The sequence below is a fragment of the Thalassophryne amazonica genome, chromosome 12 (genome assembly GCF_902500255.1).
Source record: "Thalassophryne amazonica chromosome 12, fThaAma1.1, whole genome shotgun sequence".
Lineage (NCBI taxonomy): Eukaryota > Metazoa > Chordata > Actinopteri > Batrachoidiformes > Batrachoididae > Thalassophryne > Thalassophryne amazonica.
Genome location: NC_047114.1, coordinates 52369029 through 52385547, shown reverse-complemented (window position 1 = coordinate 52385547; position 16519 = coordinate 52369029). Strand labels below are relative to the sequence as shown.

Genomic DNA, 16519 nt, shown 5'->3' with positions numbered 1-16519 from the left:
ATCTGCTGTTGACGCTACAAACTCAAAACTATTATGTTCAAACTGCTTTTTTTTTAGCAATCCTGTGATTCACTAAACTAGTAGTTGTATAACCACAGTTTTTCATGATTTCTTCACATCTGTGAGGCATTAATTTTGTTGGTTTGGAACCAAGATTTTGCTCGTTTACTAGTGTGCTTGGGGTCATTGTCTTGTTGAAACACCCATTTCAAGGGCATGTCCTCTTCAGCATAAGGCAACATGACCAAGTATTTTGACATATCCAAACTGATCCATGATACCTGGTATGTGATATATAGGCCCAACACCATAGTAGGAGAAACATGCCCATATCATGATGCTTGCACCACCATGCTTCACTGTCTTCACTGTGAACTGTGGCTTGAATTCAGAGTTTGGGGGTCGTCTCACAAACTGTCTGCGGCCCTTGGACCCAAAAAGAACAATTTTACTCTCATCAGTCCACAAAATATTCCTCCATTTCTCTTTAGGCCAGTTGATGTGTTCTTTGACAAACTGTAACCTCTTCTGCACGTCTTTTACTTAACAGAGGAACTTTGCGGAGGATTCTTGCAAATAAATTAGCTTCACACAGGTGTCTTCTGTCACAGCACTTACAGGTAACTCCAGACTGTCTTTGATCATCCTGGAGCTGATCAATGGGTGAGCCTTTGCCATTCTGGTTATTCTATCCATTTTGATGGTTGTTTTCTGTTTTCTTCCACGTGTCTGTTTTTTTTTTTTTGGTCCATTTTAAAGCATTGGAGATCATTGTAGATGAACAGCCTATAATTTTTTGCACCTGCGTATAAGTTTCCCCTCTCCAATCAACTTTTTAATCAAACTACGCTGTTCTTCTGAGCAATGTCTTGAACATCCCATTTTCCTCAGGCTTTCCAAGAGAAAAGCATGTTCAACAGGTGCTGGCTTCATCCTTACATAGGGGACACCTGATTCACACCTGTTTGCTTCACAAAATTGACAAACTCACTGACTGAATGCCACACTACTATTATTGTGAACACCCGCTTTTCTTTTTTTTTTTACTAATAGCCCAATTTCATAGCCTTAAAAGTGTACATATCATGAATGCTTGGTCTTGTTGGGTTTGTGAGAATCTACTGGTACCTTGTTTCCCATGTAACAATAAGAAATATACTCAAAACCTGGATTAATCTTTTTAGTCACATAACATTACTATTATTCTGAACCTTACTGTATATGTTTCTGTACCCTTCCCCAGATTTGTGCCTCAAGACAATCCTGTCTCAGAGGTCCACACACAGTTCCTGTGACTTCACGATTGGTTTGTGCTCTGACATGCACTGTCAACTGTGGGACCTTGTAGACAGGTGTGTGCCTTTCCAAAACATGTCCGGTCAACTGAATTTACTGCAGGTGGACATCAATTAAGCTGCAGAAACATTTCAAGGATGAACAGTGGAAACAGGATGCACTTGAGGTCAATTTTGAGCTTCATGGCAAATGCTGTGAATACTTATGTACACGTGACAGTTTTTATTTTTAATATTTCTGCACCCCCCCCCCCCCCAAAAAAAAAACAACCCAACAACCTTTTTTACATTGTCATTATGGGGTGTGTATAGAATTTTGAGGAAAAAAATAATTTCATCCATTTTGGAATAAAGATGTAACATAACATTCACAGCATGAAGTAATTACAGGATAAATAAAACATACTGCATATGATTTGTGTAAACTGGCTCAAGGTGCATCACCCAGCACTGCAACAGCTACATAACATTCTCTTTATCACTGTATGTAGAGTCTGTTTTGTTCACTGCTGGGAGGGGCCAAGGATCTATTTAGACATCACATAATGTTAGCTATTATACACATCAGCATACTTACTTTTTGGGAGAAGCAGCCAGCTTTCATTAGTTACACCTGCAATAAATCATAGCACATAAACAACCTCAGTAGCCTTCTAACTACCTGGATTATTGAACAGAATGCCAGTTAAAGTACACAATATTAGCACTTTCATGCAATTTATTTGAAATACTAACAATCTGAAACAAAATTTTATATCAATGTGTGCAGGATGGGGTCATGTTTGATATAAAGCTTGGAATAAGCTTGAATAAAATTTAACACTGTGGGGCATGTTCATAAAAATAAACTCCAGTGATAGTGTCACTTGATAAGTTTTGTAACCACGAATTCACCTAATCACATGACTGACAGCCATCTTGTACAACTTGAATGTGTGAAATGACAGAGATGGGTGCAAACTGTGCTTTTGTAGAGAATTTGTAAATTATCTATTTACATTTATCTTCATTATGCGGGTAGATTACCTGATTTGGGCTCATTTTGATGTCAATGCACTTTTCTACAATGGAAATAAAGAAGTGCAGAAAATGACACTAACAAAATCTTTTCCAATAACAAAAGAGCTTAAAAAGTCTACTCATGTTGAAGATTTGAGCTTACATCAATGCATTTGTCTCAGGACATCCCTTCAGTCAATGACAAGCGCCACCTTATGGTGACTGTTAGTAACAAGTATTTTCAAAAGCCAAAAGTATTTCAGAAACACAAAGCAAATCCCATCTTAAACAAGTGATATGTATGGTTGAAAAAGTAAAAAAATATATTTTTGCATCTTATAATAATCTCATATTTTCAGACATGATATGGATTCAATGCTGTGATTAATTAAACCTGCTGAGAGATTTCTTCTATCTTGAGATGACAATGTCCAAGGCGCTGATCTTTGAACAGGCAGCTAATGATACTACTATACTATACTACTACTATTAATAATAGTATTACAACTTGAATACCATTTTCCATTCCAATTTTATACAACACTTTATAACATCAAAACAATAATTCATACAAAACAGACTTTTAAATTAACAATTAAAAGAATTTACAGACCAAGATATTTCAGTTTAATTAGTTTCATTTCAGCAAAATGAATCCCAAAAAGGCCTTACTATAGCTACCAAAAATTGTGCTGTAATTTAGAACAGACTAAAAATGACCGTCTCATCTTCATTCTCTTAAGATAAACTTTTATTCAGTTGTGACACGACTACAGACTGGTGAAAACTCTTCTCTGTAAGGCGTTACTCTTTTTCTATACTAACAAAGAGAGAAAATGCTGTTTTTTTTCTTGCTAAACTGACAACACATAGTAAAAAAAATGTACCATATGTACTTGACTTAAAAGTATCAGGTCAACAGTAAAGTTAAATTAAAACATCTTTATTATAGTGGTCTATGATGGACCCGGTTTTATACAGTTTGTCATCAGCTATCACTGCTTTATCATTAACTCTCACAAAGCTTAAACCTTCCTGAAATACAAAGGCATTAACAAATACTCCATTACTACCACTGGCATTTGTTTCATTGCAAAATAAGTTGTGGCCAGTGGTGGGCACAGATAACCAAAAAATTAACTTCAATAACAGATAATCATATAACTGAAAAGTTATCTTTGATAAAGATAAAACGATAAACCACCCAAAAATGTATTGAACATTACAGATAACCGATAAATTCCAGTATTGTCTCTGGTACATTTGCAACTATTAATAAACTGAATTTGAGTTTTAACACCACGATCACTTCTGGTAGCATCAAAAGCAACAACAGACTCAAACAGTGAGCCCACACTTCTGTCTTTGAACATCTTGCCCCCTGCTGAGAGAAGCAAGCTGAGAGCAGCCACAAAGCTCAGCTCTCTACCCAAACTCTACCCAATCACAACGCTCCGGTCAGGCCGAGGTCTTGGAAAATAAAGCAGTGCTGACTTATTGTTTTGATTTCTAAATAACATTAATACTGAAAGAATAACTCCATTAATGTCAATTCTGTCATTTGTACAAAGTTAAAATATAACATATCTTTTAATGTTGAATAATGCACTAATTCTGAGATTTTGTAACAAACACAGACAGATTGCAAAGGATTCTGGGTAAAATGTGCCTCTGCTAAACACTGATTGGTTCAGTTATTCATTATGTAAACCAACACAATGTGACCTATGTCGTGTGTTTGTGTTTACAGATAAATGTGCTTTTGTAAAATATTTCATTTTTTATTTGTAAAAACAGGCATTTTTACGGAGCCCTGGAAGTGTCATCGCAAAATGTTTTGCATGTGGAGAGAATGAGCGCTCATTTTATTATATTGTGCGCACGTTTTAATGATGATGTGTGCACGTTTTATTATATTGTGCACACATTTTATTATATTGTAAAATGTGCACTCAATATTGTCTTGACACATACGAGGACTGTGAGAAAAGTATCCGACCTTTTTATTTTATGCAAAAAATATATGGATTTCATTCATGTTTTTACGTCAGCCAAGCTTGAACCTTCGTGCGCATGTGTGAGTTTTTTCACGCCTGTCGGTTGCGTCATTCGCCTGTGGGCAGGCTCATTTGAGTGAGCACTGGTCCACCCCTCTCGTCGTTTTTTCATTGCGAGGAAATGGCGGAATGATTTGGGCTTTGTTCCATCAGACTTTTTTCAGAAACTGTTAGAGACAGGCAGCTGGAAACCATTCGGAAAATTCACATGGCTTTCGGTGAAAATTTTATGGGCTTCACAGAGATTAAGGAGTGTTACTACCGCTTTAAGGACGGCCAACAACGGGTGGATGCCCAGCTCTCCATAATTTCTCTTATACTCACTCAACTGGTAAGCCACTGAAAGCCGAGATAGGCATGTCCCAACTTGTCCTCTGACACTCCAAAACGGAAGTGTTCTTTGTCTCGCTCCATCAGCGGCTCCGTCATGATGCGCGAAGCCTCCACGCAGCTTTCCATGACAAAATCTCTTGTTAAAAGTGAAATCTGCCGGAAAATGGCTTATGTCCAGCTCTTGTGATAACCACAGAAATTGCACACGACGGTCCAGGATCCACACAGCCATCCGTTTAGAAATGATCTGGTGGTTTCTGCCTGTCCATCGCGGCTCGGAGCGCGGCGCGCTGTGCGCCATTGTGGGCCATCCTTAAAGCGGTAGTAACACTCCTTAATCTCTGTGAAGCCCATAAAATTTTCACCGAAAGCCATATGAATTTTCCGAATGGTTTCCAGCTGCCTGTCTCTAACAGTTTCTGAAAAAATTCTGATGGAACAAAGCCCAAATCATTCCGCCATTTCCTCGCAATGAAAAAACCATGAGAGGGGTGGACCAGTGCTCACTCAAAGCCTGCCCACAGGCGAATGATGCAACCGATAGGCGTGAAAAAACTCACGCATGCGCACGAAGGTTCAAGCTTGGCTGACGTAAAAACATGAATCAAATCCATATATTTTTTGCATAAAATAAAAAGGTCGAATACGTTTCTCACAAACCTCGTAAATGTCGGCTCGCCGCGCTGCAAGATCTCAGTAACATTTAGAACTGCACTGAGACGCTCTGATCATGCTGCACTTTAACCGCTGCACACAGACAACACCATTAACATCGCAACATAAAACAATTTTTATATTGTGCCTAAAACTCTCGTGAATACATTGTTTGGGTTTATAGACGTTGTTATTGTGTTTATTTTATGTAAACGTGAGAATCACAGGCTGTTATCGGTTATCGGATTATCGGAACCGTGCCCACCACCACCACCACCACCACCAAAAAAAAAAAAAAAAAAAAAAAAAAAAAGAGTTTTTGATATAAAACACACAATATGCTGTAAAATGTTATTTACTTTTTGTCACGAGGAGTCCTGTTTCTCAGTTTTAACATTATACTTATAAGTTGGAAGTAACTAACTCATGTCTACCATAATTATCTTGAAGCATTATTACTGCCAACAAACTGCAGTTAGAACTCAAATAGGTGGGTGGTTATGTAAAATAAAGTTAAATTCACCTAAAGTGTCAGGTGTGACAGAATTATTCAGGAGCTCCATGAGGTGGGTGTGTTGAAAACCATCTGGGCTTGCCGCTGCCAGACTCTTGTGTTCTTGGCGGCGTTGGTGCTGGCCACAGTCCTCAAAAAAGTTAAGAGACACACTTGGATCACGTAGAGGAGATAATGCACGTCATCTGTCCAATAACTGTCCCATCTCAAAACTACATTCTCCTCTGTTGAACCAACAGCCCTCTGGGTGCTACTCAATGTCTACCCAACAGTGTCTTTTTGGCCACATAGGAATCCCTTGTTGCTAAGAATAGATGGTAATGACCTCCCGACCTCCTCCACGAACCAATAGCACACGGTCTAGGCCATCCATAAGAACCTCCAGGAACTCCATGTCTAAGAGACACATTCTGATTAAGGAAATATAGTTTCTCAAAAAGAAAAAAAAAAGGCCAAGCAGAGGATACTACCATAGTCCAGACATATTTTCCCACATGTACCTTGTTACATTTTGAATTACCATTTCCATATTTCTGATGGGATTTGTGACACTGTGCAACAGAAGAAAGCTATTAGCAATTAAGAACAATTTGAAACAAATCTAATGATTTTTACAGTCAACCCAAAATATAGTAGGCCAGAATAGGATAGATTAATATGGTTTTGTTCAGTTATTTGATCATTTTGATTTCATGCCATGTTGCCACCCATTTGCTTACCTGACTAATGTGCATCATGCATTTCTGTCAGGATGGAACATATTTAGGACATTAATAAATCTACTGGGGTAGGACATACACTTTTGTCAAATAGCTTGACAATTTTCATATACAGTTGTTCAAAATAATAGCAGGGTGTTCAAATTAAGCTCAAAATCCTTATAATAGCATTTATTTCCATACACGCAAATGCACTGGGAACACTGCACATTCAATTTCAAACCAAACCATTAAGGAAAATGTATCAAATTTGTTACTACTCCACAGAAAGTGAAGAAAAAGGAATATTAGGCTGTTAAAAAAAAGAAAGTGTTTGCATTTTTCTTTAGGAACTCAAACACTGTATGAACTGAAAAAATACTTGAAGATTTAGCTTTCCTGTGAATCACTGAACTAATATCTAGTTGTATAACTACTGTTTCTGAGAACTGCTTCACACTTGTGTTGCATGGAGTTGAGTAACTTCTGACACCTGTGAACAGATATTCCAGCCCAAGACAAACTGACGACATTCCACAATTCCTCTCTATTTCTTGGTTTTGCTTCAGAAACAGCTATTCTGATGTCACCCCACAAGTTTTCTATTGGATTAAGGTCCCAGGTTTGGGCTGGCCACTGCATAACATCAATCTTGTTGGTCTGGAACCAAGATGCTGCTCACTTGCTGGTGTGTTTGGGGTCGCTGTCTTGTTGAAACACCCATTTCAAGGGCATTTCCTCTTCAGTAACATCACCTCTTCAAGTACTTTGATGTATTCAAACTGATCCATGATCCCTGGTATGTGATAAATAGCCCGACACCATAGTATGAGAAACATCCCCATATCATGATGCTTGCTCTACCCTACTTCACGGTCTTGGCAGTGCACTGCGGCTCGGATGCAGTTTTTGGGGGTCGCCTGACAAACTGTCTGTGGCCTGAGACCCAAAAAGAATAATCTTGCTTTCATCAGTCCACAAAATGTTGGGCCATTTCTCTTTAGTCCAGTCAATGTGTTGTTTGGCAAATTTGGGACTTAGCTGGGTTTCTTGAACATAGTTTGGCTTCATATAGTCATCTTCTGATTGTTACAGTACACACAGGTAACTTTAGACCTTCTTTGATCACCCCGAAGCCGATCATTGGCAGAGTCATTGCCATTCTGTTTATTCTTTGATCCATTTGAATGACGGTTTTTAGTTTTCTTCCATGTCTTTGTTGGTTGCCATTTTAAAGCATTTGAGATTATTTTATCTGAGCAACCTATCATTTTCTGCACTTCTTTATTTCCAATCAACTTTTTAATCAAAGAACTCTGTGCTTTGCTGCTTTTGTCCTTAAATAAAGGTCGCCTGTGAGGGTGCAATAAGGGTCACAGAAAAAAAAAAATGCAGACGCCATTATTTGTAAAGTATAGTAACAAATCTGTTACATTTTTCTTCATATTTTGAGTTGGTATAGAATGTGCAGTGTTCCCAATGCATTTGCATTGCATTTGGAGCCTCTACTGGTGGTTGGCTCTCACTGCGGTATTGTATCACTTCCTGTTCCGGAGCACAGCGGTGTTTTTCTGTATCTGTTAGCTGTTTAATCTGCACAGTTAGATTGATCTAGTTATCTAGATTACGATTTGTTTCCCAGTGTAATCTTTACGTGCCTTAACTAAAGCACTCCTTCTGCTGAATCACCTCTAAATTATTTACACATTATTCACTTTGCGTGTTTTTAGGAATCCGCTAGCTTAGCGTAGCTACTAGCTCTTAGCCGATTTAGCATGGCGGCTTCTCCTGTCTCTCCCGCACTTTTCTGCTCTGGGTGTGAAATGTTTAGTTATTCCTCGGCCTCCTTTAGCAGTAACGGTACTTGTAATAAGTGTAGCTTATTCGTAGCTTTGGAGGCCAGGCTGGGCGAATTGGAGACTCGGCGCTGCACCGTGGAAAATTCTTCAGCTAGCCAGGCCCCTGTAGTCGGTGTGGACCAAGGTAGTTTAGCCGCCGTTAGTTTCCCTCTGGCAGATTCCGAGCAGCCGGGAAAGCAGGCTGACTGGGTGACTGTGAGGAGGAAGCGTAGTTCTAAACAGAAGCCCCGTGTACACCGCCAACCCGTTCACATTTCTAACCGTTTTTCCCCACTCGACGACACACCCACCGAGGATCAAACTCTGGTTATTGGCGACTGTTTTGAGAAATGTGAAGTTAGCGACACCAGCAACCATAGTCAATTATCTTCCGGGGGCCAGAGCAGGCGACAGTGAAGGAAATTTGAAACTGCTGGCTAAGGCTAAGCGTAAATTTGGTAAGATTGTAATTCACGTCGGCAGTAATGACACCCGGTTACGCCAATCGGAGGTCACTAAAATTAACATTGAATCGGTGTGTAACTTTGCAAAAACAATGTCGGACTCTGTAGTTTTCTCTGGGCCCCTCCTCAATCGGACCGGGAGTGACATGTTTAGCCGCATGTTCTCCTTGAATTGCTGGCTGTCTGAGTGGTGTCCAAAAAATGAGGTGGGCTTCATAGATAATTGGCAAAGCTTCTGGGGAAAACCTGGTCTTGTTAGGAGAGACGGCATCCATCCCACTTTGGATGGAGCAGCTCTCATTTCTAGAAATCTGGCCAATTTTCTTAAATCCTCCAAACCGTAACTATCCAGGGTTGGGACCAGGAAGCAGAGCTGTAGTCTTACACACCTCTCTGCAGCTTCTCTCCCCCTGCCATCCCCTCATTACCCCATCCCTGTAGAGACGGTGCCTGCTCCCAGACCACCAATAACCAGCAAAAATCTATTTAAGCATAAAAATTCAAAAAAAATAATATAGCACCTTCAACTGCACCACAGACTAAAACAGTTAAATGTGGTCTATTAAACATTAGGTCTCTCTCTTCTAAGTTCCTGTTGGTAAATGATATAATAATTGATCAACATATTGATTTATTCTGCCTTACAGAAACCTGGTTACAGCAGGATGAATATGTTAGTTTAAATGAGTCAACACCCCCGAGTCACACTAACTGCCAGAATGCTCGTAGCACGGGCCGAGGCGGAGGATTAGCAGCAATCTTCCATTCCAGCTTATTAATTAATCAAAAACCCAGACAGAGCTTTAATTCATTTGAAAGCTTGACTCTTAGTCTTGTCCATACAAATTGGAAGTCCCAAAAACCAGTTTTATTTGTTATTATCTATCGTCCACCTGGTCGTTACTGTGAGTTTCTCTGTGAATTTTCAGACCTTTTGTCTGACTTAGTGCTTAGCTCAGATAAGATAATTATAGTGGGCGATTTTAACATCCACACAGATGCTGAGAATGACAGCCTCAACACTGCATTTAATCTATTATTAGACTCTATTGGCTTTGCTCAAAAAGTAAATGAGTCCACCCACCACTTTAATCATATCTTAGATCTTGTTCTGACTTATGGTATGGAAATAGAAGACTTAACAGTATTCCCTGAAAACTCCCTTCTGTCTGATCATTTCTTAATAACATTTACATTTACTCTGATGGACTACCCAGCAGTGGGGAATAAGTTTCATTACACTAGAAGTCTTTCAGAAAGCGCTGTAACTAGGTTTAAGGATATGATTCCTTCTTTATGTTCTCTAATGCCATATACCAACACAGTGCAGAGTAGCTACCTAAACTCTGTAAGTGAGATAGAGTATCTCGTCAATAGTTTTACATCCTCATTGAAGACAACTTTGGATGCTGTAGCTCCTCTGAAAGAGAGAGCTTTAAATCAGAAGTGTCTGACTCCGTGGTATAACTCACAAACTCGTAGCTTAAAGCAGATAACCCGTAAGTTGGAGAGGAAATGGCATCTCACTAATTTAGAAGATCTTCACTTAGCCTGGAAAAAGAGTCTGTTGCTCTATAAAAAAGCCCTCCGTAAAAGTAGTACATGTTTCTACTCATCACTAATTGAAGAAAATAAGAACAACCCCAGGTTTCTTTTCAGCACTGTAGCCAGGCTGACAAAGAGTCAGAGCTCTATTGAGCTGAGTATTCCATTAACTTTAACTAGTAATGACTTCATGACTTTCTTTGCTAACAAAATTTTAACTATTAGAGAAAAAATTACTCATAACCATCCCAAAGACGTATCGTTATCTTTGGCTGCTTTCAGTGATGCCGGTATTTGGTTAGACTCTTTCTCTCCGATTGTTCTGTCTGAGTTATTTTCATTAGTTACTTCATCCAAACCATCAACATGTTTATTAGACCCCATTCCTACCAGGCTGCTCAAGGAAGCCCTACCATTATTTAATGCTTCGATCTTAAATATGATCAATCTATCTTTGTTAGTTGGCTATGTACCACAGGCTTTTAAGGTGGCAGTAATTAAACCATTACTTAAAAAGCCATCACTTGACCCAGCTATCTTAGCTAATTATAGGCCAATCTCCAACCTTCCTTTTCTCTCAAAAATTCTTGAAAGGGTAGTTGTAAAACAGCTAACTGATCATCTGCAGAGGAATGGTCTATTTGAAGAGTTTCAGTCAGGTTTTAGAATTCTTCATAGTACAGAAACAGCATTAGTGAAGGTTACAAATGATCTTCTTATGGCCTCGGACAGTGGACTCATCTCTGTGCTTGTTCTGTTAGACCTCAGTGCTGCTTTTGATACTGTTGACCATAAAATTTTATTACAGAGATTAGAGCATGCCATAGGCATTAAAGGCACTGCGCTGCGGTGGTTTGAATCATATTTGTCTAATAGATTACAATTTGTTCATGTAAATGGGGAATCTTCTTCACAGACTAAAGTTAATTATGGAGTTCCACAAGGTTCTGTGCTAGGACCAATTTTATTCACTTTATACATGCTTCCCTTAGGTAGTATTTTTAGACGGTATTGCTTAAATTTTCATTGTTACGCAGATGATACCCAGCTTTATCTATCCATGAAGCCAGAGGACACACACCAATTAGCTAAACTGCAGGATTGTCTTACAGACATAAAGACATGGATGACCTCTAATTTCCTGCTTTTAAACTCAGATAAAACTGAAGTTATTGTACTTGGCCCCACAAATCTTAGAAACATGGTGTCTAACCAGATCCTTACTCTGGATGGCATTACCCTGACCTCTAGTAATACTGTGAGAAATCTTGGAGTCATTTTTGATCAGGATATGTCATTCAAAGCGCATATTAAACAAATATGTAGGACTGCTTTTTTGCATTTACGCAATATCTCTAAAATCAGAAAGGTCTTGTCTCAGAGTGATGCTGAAAAACTAATTCATGCATTTATTTCCTCTAGGCTGGACTATTGTAATTCATTATTATCAGGTTGTCCTAAAAGTTCCCTAAAAAGCCTTCAGTTAATTCAAAATGCTGCAGCTAGAGTACTGACGGGGACTAGAAGGAGAGAGCATATCTCACCCATATTGGCCTCTCTTCATTGGCTTCCTGTTAATTCTAGAATAGAATTTAAAATTCTTCTTCTTACTTATAAGGTTTTGAATAATCAGGTCCCATCTTATCTTAGGGACCTCGTAGTACCATATCACCCCAATAGAGCGCTTCGCTCTCAGACTGCAGGCTTACTTGTAGTTCCTAGGGTTTGTAAGAGTAGAATGGGAGGCAGAGCCTTCAGCTTTCAGGCTCCTCTCCTGTGGAACCAGCTCCCAATTCAGATCAGGGAGACAGACACCCTCTCTACTTTAAGATTAGGCTTAAAACTTTCCTTTTTGCTAAAGCTTATAGTTAGGGCTGGATCAGGTGACCCTGAACCATCCCTTAGTTATGCTGCTATAGACGTAGACTGCTGGGGGGTTCCCATGATGCACTGTTTCTTTCTCTTTTTGCTCTGTATGCACCACTCTGCATTTAATCATTAGTGATCGATCTCTGCTCCCCTCCACAGCATGTCTTTTTCCTGGTTCTCTCCCTCAGCCCCAACCAGTCCCAGCAGAGGACTGCCCCTCCCTGAGCCTGGTTCTGCTGGAGGTTTCTTCCTGTTAAAAGGGAGTTTTTCTTTCCTACTGTAGCCAAGTGCTTGCTCACAGGGGGTCATTTTGACCGTTGGGGTTTTACATAATTATTGTATGGCCTTGCCTTACAATATAAAGCGCCTTGGGGCAACTGTTTGTTGTGATTTGGCGCTATATAAAAAAATTGATTGATTGATTGATTTGCGTGTGTGAAATAAAAGCTATTTTAAGGATTTTGATCTTTACTCACTTTTTTAAAACACACTGCTGTTATTTGGAACACAGCTGTATATACTTGTGAGATGTGGAGTCTAACAATGAATAGACGTGTTCAGTGCCAAGTCTCTCTGGAGAATCCTTGAGTACTGCTGGGATGACTTTAAGTCACTGTAAGATTATGAGCATGGCTGTGTCATGAACAGTATGGTAGCACTCTAAAAACTTATGTCGCTCTGTTTTAGAGCTTGAATGCCTGACGGCATGTCTGCAGCACCCAAGTGCAAACAGACTGCAATACATAATTCAGGCCGGAGTCTTTATTGAATGCAGATCAGCAGACACATTGCAAAAATGGATGGTTTCAGACAGGGCACTTCAAAACAGGGGCAGACAGGCAAATGTGAAATAAATTTTTTTTGAGTGACAGCAACATATGACCATGTAACAACTGATAGTAAGTCCCTTCGGTTGCTCCCTTGTTTTCCACTTGGGGTTGCCACAGCAGATCCAAGGTGGAGCTACATGTTGCTTTGGCAAGTTTTATTTCCGGACGCCCTTCCTGACCAAGTGTACTAACCACTTGGCCACCACCCCTGAGAATGTAAAAAAATGTTAATGGTCAAAAAGAGACTAAATACTGTGAATAATCAGTGTGGGCTTCAACCTTAATCTGTTAACATTTCAGCATCTGAAGCAATGAATAAGCACTTTCCAAAGGATACAGTTGTCATCCCCTTTCTTGTTTTTTGGTGGGCCTGGCATGTTGAGCAGAACCAGCTGTGAATTCTGAGAGTTTTTGACCACCACGTCATTTAGCTTGACAGCCGTGTGCATCCGCCGCACGTTGGACTGGTTGCTACATTAAAGCATGCACATAAGTGAGAAAATCACTAATGTCCTGCCACATGCAGACAAAATGTTACGACAGTTTAAAATCAAGACAACAGCAGTTTTGGGAATGTGATTGTTTTGCAGGCAAATAGAGTCACATGCACCGTGAAGGTTTTTGTCAAGCTCATGAACCTAAACTTTATCAGTTTTCAAACAAGCATTCCGGCACAGAAAGTATTCCTCTCTCACTCCCACACAAGGCCACAGTCCACATATCAAGGGGTATCGGATGGAATGCATTCTATGCTCCGTCTCTTTTTACAGAATCCTTGGGTCCTGCTGAAATAGCTTCGTCAAATGACAAGTCACTTAAAGAGACCCAGATATATATATATATATATATATGTGTGTGTGTGTGTGTGTGTGTGTCTATAAATAATTTAAACTTTATCTCCACACAGGTTATTTCTATATGACAATTTAACTGCAGATGTGGGAAACGACACATCATACTACTACTACTACTAATAATAATAATACAGTAATAATAATAAAATAAGCAAATTAAATCTATAGACAGTAATTGTAGACACTGCACAACAAAGAAAAGCATAAACAGTTCTGCCTAATGCCTAGTCCACATGCACATGAGTAATTTGGAAAAGTTTTTTTTTTCTGTATTTTCACCTTTTGTCCACACAGAAAATCTGTTTTTTGCTAATCTCCTGACAATCAGAAGACTTTGGGTGTAGAGTTTGCATGTAGACAAGGAAAACAAAGCATTCGCTGGTGCATTAACATGTTGACTGTAGAAAAGCTGTCATGCCAGCTACCGCAACAGAACTACTGTAGTCAGTACTGACAGACTGTAGTTGACGTAAGATGTGGTTATTTTTCATTGTTAACAACAGGAACAATAATATTCTTCACTCACAGATACAAAGTTTTAGAGTTCTGCCCAGCATTATGTTAGAAAAGCAAAGCCCTGTTGTGGTGGCAGGTGAAAAACAAAAGAAAAACTTTTCATGAGGTTGTGTGAAGGCAGTGTCACCACCTGTTTTTTCTTGCTCTTGACAGCAATTTGCAATGTTATGCATTTTCGAGTGTGAATGCCAATATATGTATATTTTAAATTGAAGGTGGAAAATCCCCATTTTCTAAAATGCCCATGTATGTGTGGACGTAGTCTAGGTCTCCTCTCGACCGGACAGCGATGTCCTCACTGCACTCAGACAAATGCAAACACACCAACAAAGCCGATGACAAACATGCTCTATGTCAAAGGACAGCAGAAAGAGGAAGAGAGAAAGAGAGCGAACTGTGGAATTTCTCCTTTGTTTCCACAAAACATTTTTCAACATATAAAATAAACAATATGCCACTTTCAGAGTCACTTAAATCACGTTCCCCATTTTAATACTTGGTTTAACTTTCGTAGTTTAGCTTTATCATGTCTATATACCCAAGTGTATTTTGTGTATGACACATGATTGCCTAATTAGATATTTGCTTCAATGAGCAGTTGAACAGGTACCTGTAATTAACTGCCCACTGACTGCATAGCAGCCATTTAACAGCTTCACTTTTTGAATTTCTCGTGCAATTTTAATTTCAAGATTAAATGGTCACAATATGGTAGACCCTTAAAATCGGGCCACAAAAGGGTCTGTGTGACCCATTCTCATTGTAATCTTTTGGGAAACTTGAGGAAACTGGTTCACGCAATAGCTGAAAGTAACTGCCCTTAGTGTCTGTGTGATTAAGAATGGCACAAATAATTTTTTTTCCACCCGTCTGCATATACAGTGATGATTACATACCAAAACTGGCAGAACCACACTCACTATGGCGTCAGATTAGTGCCAAAAGCACTCGCATGATAAAACATGCATTCGGACGTATTATATTATTTCACACACACTCATAGGAAACTGCTCCTTGAGGGAGGAGGAATATATGACCAGCGTGTCCTGCCCTCTTGAAGTTGATTTCTTTTCCCGCAAAGTGGATTTCTGCTCTCTCATTCAAAACTTATGGCACTATGGAGGAGACACCCAGGATCGGTACTGGCTCTGCTGTTATTGGTCATTTCTGAAGAGCGAGATTTAATTGACAGCCCTCCTATCAGACATGGCAGTCTGCTGACACAAAGACAACAACGGAATCTGAGCAGAGGTTCTATGAATGAAACCCAGCGCATCCGAGTCTGACACTCTACACCCAAACCGATCAAAGGAAATAATGTGATTATTAACCATCAGATGACAAAGTAAAACCTCTTAAATCACGTGCAAACCATTATACCACCTCACTGAAAAAGACAACGGCATCTGGGCAGGGGTTTCTTACCTGAAGAAACTTCTGCTCAGACACCACTGTGGTCTTCATTTCAGCAGACTTCTGTCTGAGAGGAGGGCTGTCAATCAAATCTCGTTCTTCAGAAATGGCCAATCAAAGCAGAGCCAGTACCGACCCTGGTTCCTTCCCCCATAATGCCATAAGTTTTGAGTGAGAGAGCAAAAATCCACTGCATGCAAGCAGAAATCCACTTCGAGAGGGCGGGGACGTGCCGGTCACATATTCCTCCTCGCTTACAGCACTTTTTTCCTCACCTGAGCAGCAGCTTCCTCTGAGTGAGCACGTAGAGATAATTTGGGTACTTGCAGTTAATATCTACGCATGTGAAATAATATAATACGCCCAAATGCATGATTTTTTTTTTTCTCACGAGTGCTTTTGGCACTAATCTGACACCATAACCCACCAGGGCCACCGGAGCAACCCGATGAACCACCGGGGGAGCAGCCCAGGCGCAACCCTGATGCACCACCCCAGACACCCTCCCACCACAGAGGCACAGGAAACACCCACATGCACAAGGGGAAGTGTGCAGAGCACCGGCAGGGGCCCACAGGGAGGCACCCCGGCACCACACCACACGGGCCATGACCACACAGTGAGCAGTGTGAGGGATGAG

General features: G+C 40.0%; 1 protein-coding gene and 1 long non-coding RNA gene across 5 annotated transcripts in view; both read right to left on the bottom strand.

Moving 5' to 3' along the window:
• Window positions 1-5601: 5601 nt before the first annotated feature.
• The window catches only part of LOC117521801 (solute carrier family 12 member 7-like), a 108833-nt gene continuing 97915 nt past the window's right edge, over window positions 5602-16519 (bottom strand). For 2 of the 4 annotated variants that reach the window (XM_034183149.1, XM_034183151.1), the window contains 2 exons: window positions 13434-13567; window positions 5603-6248 (listed from right to left, as the gene is read on the bottom strand). In XM_034183149.1, coding sequence (XP_034039040.1) covers window positions 6157-6248; window positions 13434-13567 — 226 coding nt within the window. In that variant the 3' untranslated portion in view covers window positions 5603-6156. Of the gene's footprint in view, window positions 6249-13433; window positions 13568-16519 lie in introns of all 4 variants that reach the window. The other 2 variants (XM_034183150.1, XM_034183152.1) reach the window with 2 other exon arrangements.
• LOC117521802 lies at window positions 14674-15552 on the bottom strand. The gene is made up of 2 exons (XR_004564061.1): window positions 15264-15552; window positions 14674-15208 (listed from the first exon to the last, which is right to left on the bottom strand). It is a non-coding gene; the product is annotated as an uncharacterized LOC117521802 (long non-coding RNA).